General features: G+C 40.9%; 1 protein-coding gene across 5 annotated transcripts in view; it reads right to left on the bottom strand.

Annotated features, from left to right (window-relative positions):
- Positions 1 to 7,359, bottom strand: part of Sap130 (Sin3A associated protein 130) — a 76,616-nt gene extending 69,257 nt beyond the window's left edge. For 4 of the 5 annotated variants that reach the window (XM_076865638.2, XM_076865642.2, XM_076865640.2 and 1 more), the window contains exons 1-2: positions 7,230 to 7,359; positions 5,467 to 5,584 (exon numbers count right to left, since the gene is read on the bottom strand). In XM_076865638.2, coding sequence (XP_076721753.1) covers positions 5,467 to 5,578 — 112 coding nt within the window. In that variant the 5' untranslated portion in view covers positions 5,579 to 5,584; positions 7,230 to 7,359. Of the gene's footprint in view, positions 1 to 5,466; positions 5,585 to 6,560; positions 6,603 to 7,229 lie in introns of those variants that run through there. The other variant, XM_076865639.2, reaches the window with a different exon arrangement.
- Positions 7,360 to 12,653: the final 5,294 nt, after the last annotated feature.

Raw genomic sequence — 12,653 nt, 5'->3', positions numbered from 1 at the left:
GTATGTGCTCATCTTTTAGTCAATTTTTTAGTCATCATTTTTAGTCAATCAAATTTACTTACATATAAAATTCACTAATTGTGTATAACTAAATTTTTTCAAAAGCATACAGTAATGTAACCACAACACAATCAAGATATGCAACATTTTTCATTACTCTGACAAGTTCAATCAGGTCTCTTTGTTCTCATTTCCCTCCCCTCCCATCCAACAGTGATCTGCTTTGTCATTACAACTTTGTCTTTTCTAGAATTTTCTACAAATAGACAATCTGTGGTTCTTTTGAGTCTGGCTTCTTTTCCTTAGTACAACGCTTTGTACTGCAACAGGGAGGTCCCTCTGTGTTGGTGAGTGTACTGGTAGCCTGCCTGATCTTTTTTATTGCTGAGTAGTATTCCATTATATGGTTATGTGCAATTTGCTTATTATCTAGTCAGTCATTGATAAACATTGAGTTTTCCCAAGTGACTTCTTGGTACAAATAGAAGTTTCTATGAACAGTCAAGTGTATAAAGTATAAACATACTTTTCATTTACCTTAGATAAACACATAGTACGTACGATTGTTCAGTTGTGTATAAAATATGTTTAATTTGATAAGACACTGCTAAGTTGTTTCCCAAAGTGGCTAGACCATTTTGCATTCCTGTCAATATACAAGTTCCTTTTGTTCCACATCCATACCAATATTAGGTATTGTTGTTTTTTTAGCTTTAGTCATATTATTGGATGTGTAGCAGTTTCTCAATGTGGGTTTAATTTGCATTGCCCTAAGGATGAATAATTTGAGCAACTATTCACATGCTTCTTCAACATTTATAGATTTTTTTAAAAAAATAGTTTTTTACTTGTAGATGAATACAATACCTTTATTATTATTTTCTTAAATATGAGGAGTGAACCCAGTTTCTTTCACATGAGAGATGAGCACTCTATACCACTGAGCTACAACCCCAGCCCCATTCATAGATATTTTTTAGTGAAGTGTCTATTCAAATAATCTGCTCACTTAAAAAAAAAAATTAAGGCTATCTTTTTAATATTGAGTTACAGGAGTTCTTTATACATTCAGAATAAAAATCCTTTATAGAAAAAGTAATAAAAATTGTGGCATTTGCCAGTAAATGGATGGAACTGGAGAATATCATGCTAAGTGAAATAAACCAATCCCAAAAACCAAAGGCTGAATGTTTTCTCTGATATATGGATGCTAACTCACAATTGGGGGCGGGGGGTTAAAAATAGAAGAGCAGCAGAGCACTCGACTAGAACGTGCGAGGCCCTGGGTTCAATCCTCAGCACCACATAAAATAAATAAATAAAATAAAGGTATTAGGTCCAACTACAACTAAAAACTAAATATTAAAAAAAAAAAAAAAGAATAGAAGTACTTTGGATTGGACAAAAGGAATTAAAGAAAAGGAGGGGGAATGGGAATAGGAAAGATAGTAGAATGAATCTGATATTATCATCTTATGTGCATATATGATTACATAACCAATGCAATTCTACAGCATGTACAACCAGAAGAATAAGTTACACTCCAGAAGAATAAGTTATACATAGGTATACTATGTCAAAATACATTCTACTAAAAAAATAAGAACAAAAAAAGCATATATGAACAAGTACAAAAGTAAAGAATGAATTGTTCTCCAGCTCTTAAAAAAAAAAAAAAAAAAGAACCATTATAGATGTATTTATTGAAAATATCCTCTCTGTGGCACACCTTCTAGTTTTCTTAATGGTATCTTTTGAAGAGCAATCATTTTTAAATTTGTATGGACTGCTTCTCTTTGCATGTGACCTGAGCAAGTTTTGCTTACCCTGAAGTTGTAAAGTTTCTCCTATTTTCAAAATTCTACATTTAGATCAATGATGTATTTTCAGTTAATTTTTGTATGTGAAGAAAATATGGATCCAGATTCATTTTTACCGCCCAAATGGATATTCCAGAATTTCCACGTTACTTTGAAGAGTCTATCATTTTCCTTTCAAGTTACTTAGAAACCTTTGCAAAAATCAATTGATTAACCCAGGTGCTGTGATGCATGCCTGTAATCCCAGCAGCTAGGGAGGCTGAGGCAGGATGATTGCACGTTCAAAGCCAGCCTCAGCAAAAGTGAGGCACTAAGCAACTCAGTGAGACCCTGCCTCCAAATAAAATACAAAACAGGGCTAGGGATGTGGCTCAGTGGTCGAATGTAGTTCAATCCCCAGTACCTAAATAAATAAATAAAATTTTAAAAGATCAATTATCACACGTCTAGGTCCATTTCTAGATCCTCCACTTTATTTTACAAATCTGTAATTTGTCTCTTTATGCCAATACCACACTATTTTCTTCTCTGTTTGGGGGCGGTACTGAGGATTGAACCCAGAGCTTTCTGCATACTAGGCAAGCACTGTCCCACAGAGTTACATCCCATTCCTTTAAAAATTTTTGTTTTCAAACAGTGTCACACAAAGTAGCCCAGATTGGCCTTTAACCTGTGATCCTCCTTCCTCAGCCTCCAGAGTAGCTGGGATTAAAGATGTGCATGATTGGGCCAGACTTCATCATATTGATTAGTGTAGTTTTGAAATAAGGCAACAGTGTCCTCCAACTGCTTTAGCTATTCTAAGTTCTTTGGATTTCCACATAATTTTAAAATTATGCTGTTAAGTTTTACAAAAAAAGCCTAGTGAGATTTTAATTAGGATGTCTTTGAATGGACCAATATCCTAAAATATTGGGTTTTTCCACTCATGAATATGATAGATTTTTTTTTCATTTACCTAGTTCTTTAATTTCTCTCAGTAAAGCTTTAGTCTCCTAACCCTGGAACACTAGGTCTTAATTTTGTTAAATTTATTCCTCCGTAATTTTTTTTTTCACATGCCACTGTAAATGATGTTTTAAAAGTTTCTTTTCTATTGCAATGTCCAGACATAATTCATTTTTGTGCACTGATCTTGTATTCTACAACTTATTAGTTCACTTATTAGTTGAAACACTTTTAAAAGATTCTTTTGGATTTCTGCATATAGTATCATGTTGTTTATGAATAAGAACAGTTTTACTTCTCTCTTTCCATTTTCTACTTATTTTTTTAATCATATTTTGTTTGTTTGTTTTTCAGTTTTTTTTTATTAGCTATACATGACATTACAATGATCTTGGCAATTCATACATTTGAATCAATAGGGGTATAAATTCTCATTTTTCTGACTGTACAGATTGCAGAATCACACTGGTCATAGTCACCTATATACAGACAGCAATCATAATATCTATTCTTTCCTTTTTTCCCCAAATTGTCCCTAAATAAAATGAAGAAAAAGAACAATTCCACACCATTTCCCATAATCTGTTTGTCCAAGAAAACCAATTTTTAACAACTTCATTAAAATAGAATGCATTGATCATTTCCTATTAGACTCTTTTGGGGTTCATTTATCATTTCCTTCCAGATACTTGGATTTATTTGTTTATTTCTATTAGGAAAAAAAAATCTTGAAGCATTATGTATATTTCTTAACTTTGAATATGTACTTCATTCAGATCCTGACATGCTTAGAACTTCAAATCGTCTCTTATGACACAAGCCATAGGAAACAGAGACATCTAACTACTAAGAGAAAATTTCTATTTTATTTCTTTAAAGCCATTCAAAGAATATACATATAAGCACCCTTGAGAAGTAAAATTTCAGACACTTTTGTTCCAATAATTTGTCAGCAAAACTTGAGGACAATAATCGCTAAGTAACACCTTTTTAAGTGAGCAGTATAATTCCTTGCAAGGAAAAGATGTTAAAAAATGTTCTGCTTAATTATGCTCCTTTCAATTATGCTATTGTGAATTTATGCCACAGACAAAATATCATCAAAAATATTTGTTAAGGAATAAAAAACTTTAGGAGGTTTTATGAGAAGTCATTGACCATATCTTTGTGCCCTCCACTATAGCAAGTACAGCATATGCAAAGATGTAAGAGACACAGATGGCCTTGGCTTTCCTTTGAGCTTCACTCTAGGGGAGGTCACAACCTGATTGCTGTGGAAGATAAAGTCAGCAAGGACATCTAGAGAAAATGACATCTAAGATGAAACCTTAAGGAAGAACAAGAATTAACCAAATAACTGAGTATGGAAAGGACAGTTTTAAGATTGTGGCTTAGGAAAAGAATGTGCAAAGTTCCAAGGTCATGAAAAATAAGAACCTGAAATTATTCATTGAGAAAACATGAGTAGATCCCATCCAGAAGGAGGCAGAACACAGCTTAAAGTAATTTTGAGACTAAAGAGAACTAAAATAAATTTGTAACAAAAGATGGAATTGGCAGGATGGTGGTAAAGCAATTTGAAATGAGACTGAACATTAAACAAGGGTCAAGGCTCACAGGTAAGAGACAATGACAGAGCAATTAAAGATGCCTCAGATCCTCATTTGAGCAATGAGTCAACAATGGTACAATTTACCATAAGGAATAGAACCACTGGGTGGTAAAGAAGAAAATAGTATACATATAAGAGTTTGTGAGGGGAATGGGAAAAAAACAAGGAGAGAAATGAATTACAGTAGATGGGGTAGAGAGAGAAGATGGGAGGGGAGGGGAGGGGGGATAGTAGAGGATAGGAAAGGTAGCAGAATACAACAGTTACTATTATGGTATTATGTAAAAATGTGGATGTGTAACCGATGTGATTCTGAAATCTTTGTAATGTTTTGAATAACCAATAAAAAAATAAAATTAAAAAAAAAAAAGAAGAAAATAGTAGAAAAAGTAATATATTTCACTTTGCAATATCATGTTTTTCCTTAATATACAGAAAAAAATGGTATTTGAAGGAATTCCTTAACTTCAGCAACGTTGACTGGACTGGATAATTCTTTGAGTGGGGAAGAGATTGTCCAGTGCATTTTAATATATTCAGCAACATCCCTGGCCTCTAACCTATCAAATGCTGAAAGCACCACCTAGTTGTGATGACCAAAAATGTCTCCAGCCAAATATTCTCCTCATGGCAAAATCAACCCCCACTGACAACCACTAATCTATACCACTCAAAGGATACACTAACTAACCAAATTGCTTATATATTTTTTTTGTGTATATACATTATATATATTCTTCTTTTTTCTATTTAGCTAGTTCCTAAGAGGTGGCCTATCTTTACACACTGTTGTGCTCCCTTTATGCACTACTATACATATGGGTGATGAGAATATATCCATGCATTAAAAAATAGTTCTTATAGGCATGCTTTACTATAAGTCACATGAATACTCAGTACGTGTGAAGGAAATGGCTAAAAGAGTAATAAAAAATGTCTTATTTCAATCAGTACAGTAACATACCCTTTCTTTAAATTCAATAACCTAGTATTTAAATCCTAGAAGGAATCTGCTAATTTTTAAGTTACAAAACCGGCATTAGTCTTGAAATAGGAAGCAATATAGAAGAATAGTACACATCTCACCTGTAGCCGCTGGGTTTATCAATCCTGCAGAACCACTGTTTGCAATCTGTGAAGGTGCCTGGCTCAACCCAGTGGAGGGGGTTCCTAACCGAGGAAACTGTTGAGAACTCATTTCCACCTGCAAGTACATAGTCATATAGTTGTTACAAGATTCTGAGATTAAAGTCAATAATGACTTTAATCTTTGGTATCCATAATATGTTTCCTTGGAAAAGCAAATGCAAAATCATTTATCTAGAACAATAATCAATGATAATATGAATGCAGACATTAGCTAAATTATGAAAGTTTTTAAATGCACATAGGTTAAATTTAAATAACATCATTTATACATCACTGGGGGATACTATGACCCTCCAAAAATACTTGTGGATTGCGATGTGGAAAAAAAAAAAGGACATTAAATCCTGTACAACAGCCACATGACAGGTAATTCCACAAGGCATATCTATCTTTTGTGTAAAGTTTTATGGAAAATAGCATGTCTCTTTGAAAGACAAACCTCACGCCAAAGTAAAAAGAACAGTAATTAGTATGTCATAAAAAGATGCAAGAGGGGAAATGCCCAGCCCCAAGAAAGGATTAGAAATCTTACATTAAGACTTGATGTACAAGGAATTCTCAAACGCTTTTCTGCAAAGGCCTCCATTTACAGATTTCCTTTTTTTCTCTTTCAAAGACATCCCACTGAGCCAGAAGGATCCGGCAGACACCTTCTGCACCTCCTCAAATAGTCCCCCACTTTTCCCTCAGGGGTCAAGCTCCCCTGATTCGACCCTAACCCCACCCCATCCCGAATCCCCCCTCCCTGAGATCAGAGGACAGATTTGTTTCCAGATACTTCGGGTGTCCAAGACTCCGTCTCCCAGGGAAAGGAACCAAGCGTTCTGGGGAGTACCTCAACAAGACAAGCAGTGTCCCTCTTTACCTGTAGCCGCCGCCCGCCGCCCGCACCTCCCGCTTCCACCTCTCCGGCCTGGGGGTGCTGCAGAGGGCCCGTCTTGGCGGCAGCGCTGGGCTCAGGGGACAACAAGAGGACTCGTGCCGAAGCGCGCCCGGGCCCGCCGCTGTCCAGCCCCGCCAACCCCACTCACCCCCGCCACCCGGCCGCCGGTCGGCTCCCAGTCCTCTTCCCCCGAACCTGCCCCTTCCTCCCCCGCCCGCCCATTGGCCCCACGCCCGACGCGTCACTGGAGGCCCGGCACCAATCTACAGAGGCCTGCGCGCTCTGAGCCCGCCCCACCCTCCCGCCGACCGACAGCCAATCAAAAGCGAACCTCGCCGGGGCAGCCCAAACCCCTCGAGGCTGGGCCAATGGCAGAGGAAGACAAGCACTCCCGGAGAGGGGGGCGGGGAGTGGGGAGGCCCCGCCTCAGTCGGGGTCTGAAAGCGGCGGGCGCAGGGCCCGGATGTGGAGAGTCACTTTAAACTGCTTCAGGAGCCAAACTCCCTGGGCCGCCCGCCCGCCCGCGTTCCCCCGGCCACCCCGCTTCCCCGCCAAGGCTCACATCTGCCACGCCCCCACTCCCAGGTTGGCCCACCCTCCCGGTTCTTCTCTCTTCCCCGCCACTAGACATCCAGCCCTTGCCGCCGGCTCAACCGCCGTGCCTAGCTCGCGAAAGAGCTGAAGTCCGAGACACAGAAGCTGGGGTACCTCTGCCCTTCCCCGGGGACGCGCAGCGGGACGGACGCTGCAGCCCGGCTCGGCCGCCCCGCCCCCTCGTCTCCTCCCCTGCCCTCCCGGGCACCCGTCCCGCCTTTACCTGAGTGCTACGAAGAGTGGCCGCCGCGCCGCCTCGAGCTCGCTCCCGTGCGCTCTCCGACTGTGGAGCCAACGTCCTCGGGCTCCGGACCCGCAGCCGCCGCCGGGGCGCTAGCACTCTGCCCCCCACCCCTCACTCCAGCGCCGCTGCTTCCGCCGCCGTAACGAGCTTTCCATCTATTGGCTGAGGCAGGCCCCGCCCCACTCACGGAAAGCCAGTCACCGCTCTGCGTGAGCGGGAGAGCGGACGGTCCTGCCCCCCAGGGCCGAGGAGACCTCCGGGAAGTGTAGTCCCTGGCTTCAGGAGGGCGGGGCCGAGAAGGAGGTGGTTAGTCGGGGCGGAGCCTCCTGCGACCCTGTGGGGCAACACACCCCTTTGCTGTCTAAAGTCGGTTTTGCCTTTTCTCTTTGCGGAGTGAGAAGATAGTGGATCCCACCCCTTGGTCTAATCCTGACTCTGCTGGGTTTCATTTTTCCGAGGTGGGGGAGCTGCGACGTGGGAAGGGCAATGGAGGACGATTCCGGCGGCCGGAGGGGCCGCAGGCGGGGTCGAGGGTGTCCAGACTGCCGGTTTCCCTTTTCCCTGCGCCGTGCGGGTCTTAAAGTCAGCACCGAAAGCCATGGCCTGTGAAGCCTAGGCATCGTCAGAGGATCGGGCGCGCAGCACTGGAGCGCTCTGGGTGTTAAAGCTGGCCCTCCGGAGAGCGACTCAGGGCACACAACTCGGGAAGGCAGTTGTGCACCTGCTCAAGAGGGGTGATGTGTTTGGTTTGGGGTGGAGAGTTGAGAGTTTATGCACCTGTAGAAGCCTTAACCAAAGCTACTGAGACGAAATTTGGGTCTGATGAGAGATTACGATCTCCTCTTCCCTTCCCAGATGGTCTTTTAGGCCTGGAGTTTTGTGATTACTTAAGAAATAAATGCGGGGGCTAGGATCGTGGCTCAGTGGTAGAGCGCTTGCCAAGCATGCATGAGGCACTCGGTTCAATTCTCAGCACCACATACAAATAAATAAAATAAAGGTCCATTAACGACTTAAAAAAAAAGAAAGAAAGAAAGAAATGGGGCTCAAAATCCCTTCTTTCTGTCTTGCACAGTGGTATAAGTCAATAGCTTGGAAAGAAAAGAGTATCTCGGGACTACAACGATGAGTCTCAAATACCCTTTCTCCTCTCTCAAGCCACTTTCCTTCCTCACTTTATCCCTTCATTCTCAAACTTCTACAAGTTACTGACCTTAATATATTTTAACCTGTTTGGCAGTCTCTACTCCTTGTTGAATTCCACTCTCACCACCCTTCTCAAACTGCTCCCCCAAAATTCCAGTCCCTACTCAGCTTCCAATCCAGTGGTCCTTGCTTAGATCTCCTCTTGTTTAGCTTACTAATAACTCATCCTTAAAACATTCTTCTTAGTCCTCTAGAACCAAGTTCTCTCCTGGTTCTACTATCTATATCAAGCTCCATAATACCTTCTCTTTCTCATAAATACAGCATTATATAAGGCCACAATACTCTTTTAATGTTATACGATCTTCCTAAATGGATTAAGGTACTATGGCAGTTCCAATTATCATCATTGAAGATGTTATATACACAGGGACCTCTCTGGGCTTTATACTTGTATTTCCACCTGCTGTACCAATCCCCATAGATGTCTTACAAGCCCTTTGAACTTAACATGTTGAAGACCTTCATTGATTTGGCTCACCTATTTATTTCTGATTTCTGGTTAGTGGCCTCACAATTCTTTCCCTTTTCAGTATAATACTTGTTTCACACTCTTTCATCTTCCACCTGTTTTCCAATCATTTACATAGTCTTGGCTCAAACCTTCATTATTTTTTGTTTTGCTTTTGTTTTTTAGATGGGAGTCTTGCTATGTTGCTTAGGCTGGTCTCTCAAAGTCATGGGCCCAAGTGATCCTACCACCTCAGCCTCCTTGAATAACTGGGACTACAGAGTTGTGGCACCATACTTCTCAAACCTTCATTATTTTTTTATTCGGATTGCAATAATTCAGCTCCAACAAATCCCTTCCTACCCTTAATCTGTCCTCCATGGAACTGTTTTTCCAAATCACTAATGTGAATCTGTCTTTCCTATCCATGGTGGTCCAATAACTCAGAATATATTTTAAACCCCTAACTCCAGTATTCAGCAATCTAAAAAATTTAGTTCCTTCTGTATCTCCATACACTGGACACTCTCTTGACAACAGTTTCTCTGCACAGTTTGGCTTCAGGGGTTTTGCTCTAGCCTGAAATTCCTTCTATTTATAGGACCTAATCCTTGGCAGTCATCTAGTAGATGCCTTAACTGAAAAGAAAATAATTTCTTCAAGAAACCTTCATCAAACCAGATAGTTTGACGCATACCTGTAATCCCAACAACCCAGGAGGTGAAGGCAGGAGGATTGTAAATTCAAGGTTAGTCTTGGCAACTTAATGAGACCCTTTCTAAAAAAAAATGGGGAAAGGTTGGAGATGTAGCTCAGGGTGGAGAGCCCATGGGTTCAATCCCCAGGACTAAAAATATAGCTTTAATTAAGCCAAATGCATGGCATACACTTGACAGTAGGATCACAAGTTTGAGGCCAACCTGGGCAACTTAGCCAGACCCTGTCTCAAAATAAAAATAAAAAAAGGTCTGAGAATGTAGGTCTGTGGTCCAGCACTTGCCTATATGAGGTCCTGTATTTAATTCTTAGCACCACAAAAATAACAAGAAAAATGGGGGAAAAAAGCCTTCCTTGAATTATTCTCCATCTATAGCCTTCTAGAATGCTTCCATGGAGCTTCTTAGGTATTTCTATTATAGTTCTGGTCTGTGTTTATATGTATTCTCCCTGGAGCAGGCAGAGAAGGAAATTACTCATTTTTATATCTTCCATCCATGGGATTTTATATTCAGGCAATAAATGTTTGCTGAATGTAATCACAACACATCCAGAGTACATGAATGAAATATGTTTTTTAAAAAACTTCTCTAAGGATAGTCTCTACTGCCTTATTCATCCATGTCTTTAGTGAATACTTAAAGAAGAACAGATGTTTCATCTATCAATGTATTGCTAAGATTTAGATTTCTCATCCACTGGACTTGGTGTGCTGAAGACAAACCTTATGCCCCAGTTAGGCTGAACCTTTTTTTCTCCTCAAACGTTCAAGCCTTTTGCCAGTTTCAGGGGCTTATTAGTCTCTTGAGTTTTGGAAGATGATGTTTTCAACCAAGATAGTTTGAATGTATTAAGCAAAGTTATCAACAGGAAACATTTGTGCTGGGTGGTGTTCTAGAAAAAAGCAAAAACCTACTGCCCTTTGTCCAAAAGAAGAACTAGTTCTTCATACAGTGTCCTGTGCTTAGTCAAATGTTAGCTAGTGGTCTGTAAGTATTGGTGAAGTTCTAGAGGGCCCCTCTGTCCCTAGACCCAGACGTTTCTCTCTCTGTCACAGCCTGAGTGATTTAATGATATTGATTCTGTGAGTCCTTTCTCTCCAAATACTCCCCTTGGCCCAGTTTTCCAGTTAGAAAACACCTTATCCCTTCTTCTAGTTCACTCATCTGTAAGATGAGGATACCATGACATATCTTGATCTTATTGTATAGATTAAATGAGCTACATCTACAAAGGAACTTGCCCATTGTTTTTATAACTTTCATCTCTTCAGTACCCAGGCCAAACTCAGCATCTCTCTCCTCCCAGCACATTCTATTTTGGGGGTTGTTTTTGTAATGTGGGGGAGGGGCAATCCCAGCGCCTGTGGATGATAGGAAAGTACTCTACTACTGAGTTACATCCCCAGAACAAGTACCACATTCTAACACTGTCCCCACCCTAAGTACAGCTTTGCTAGATGTGATGGGAAAAGTCAAGATTGGTCTCTCAAGATCCCTTTCTGGTATTCATATCCTTAAATTATTCCTTTCCCTTGAGTGAAGGTGAGGCCTGTGACTTTCTTCTACCTAATAGCATATGACAGAGATGCTGAGATGTTCTTTCTTTCCCTTGTTTACTGAAAGCTCTGTCTTGCTACCCAGATCATTATAGAGACTCTTCTTACTAGCTTGATGAAGCAGTGATAAAGCCCACATGGCAAGAAACTACAAGTAGCCTGTAGGAAGTACAGCAACATGTGGGAGTCAGGGCATCCTCCCACCAAATACCTGCAAGAAACCAGGACTACACCAAGGAAATGAATTCCGCCAACAGTCAAGTGAGATTCAAAGTTGTTTCTTGCTTAGTCAACACTGCAGATGACAACACAACCCAGTGGATACCTTGCAACTTCATGGGATCCTGAGCAGACACCTAGCACACCTGGATTCCTGACCCACAGGAGCTGTGCCATAATAAATGTTGTTTTAAGCCAAATTTGTGGTACTTTGCTCCACAAAATATGGCTAATACAGCAAGTATAGAATCACATCCGATCCTCAAGATCCACAAGGCTCCCATGTGATGAGGGGGTCCTTCTGGCTTACTAATGGGTGTTTATCATCTCCTACCTACTGCCTGTGACTTGACCTCTCTCTGTTTCTGCTTTTAGAAACTGCCCTTGACTGACAGTTGTCTCTGAAAACTCCATGCTGCCCTTTTCTCTTTTAAGGTTTCAGCCAATTCTTGACTCAGCTTTCTTATGGCTTTCATGGAGTTCAGGCTTCTCAGCTCTGTTCCTTCAAGTCTCTCCACATCATTTTCAAATTCGGGAAAAAGTCGAGGAGCTTAGCTAATTACATTTCTCCCACTTTGGGTCAAACTTTCATTCCAGACAGCCATATTTTCTGTCTAATCTCTGTCCCACCCAGGAAAGGTTCTCTGATTTTAAGGACTCATGTGATTAAACTGGACCCACCTATATAAATTAGGATCATCTCCCTAATTTATTTCAACTACCATTCTCTTCATCAATCTATAGACTGTCCTTTTTCATAGAAGGTGATTCAATAACAGTTTCCAGGATTAGGATATATGCATTTTGGGGAGAGGGTATTATTCTATCTGTCACACTGTATGTCTGATTCATTCCTGGGATTCATGGGACCTGATTTCTCTTTTGACTCTGCTACTAGTTAGCTTTCTGACACTTGTCAAATACTTCTATCTTTATGCTAGTAGGTCACAAAAGGAGTTCATGTCCTGGGAAGCCACGTTGACACTGCCTGCAATACAGATTGATAGTGAGATAGGACTTATGAGTCCAGGGTAGATGATAGGTTGAGCCTGAGTATGAAAGCCAAGTTGTTCCTGCAAAGGGAACCATAGGGCAAATTGGAGAAGCCTATTAGCTGTTTATGTTAGTTAACTTTTTAATTACTGTGACCCAAATACTTGACAAGAACAACTTAGAGGAGGAAAAGTTTATCTTGGGCTCATGGTTTCAGAGGTTCAGTTCATGGTTGGCTGACTTTATTGTTCTGAGCCTG

The sequence above is a fragment of the Callospermophilus lateralis genome, chromosome 9 (genome assembly GCF_048772815.1).
Source record: "Callospermophilus lateralis isolate mCalLat2 chromosome 9, mCalLat2.hap1, whole genome shotgun sequence".
Lineage (NCBI taxonomy): Eukaryota > Metazoa > Chordata > Mammalia > Rodentia > Sciuridae > Callospermophilus > Callospermophilus lateralis.
The sequence above is the reverse complement of the archived record's forward strand: the minus strand, read 5'-3'. Positions and strand labels throughout refer to the sequence as shown.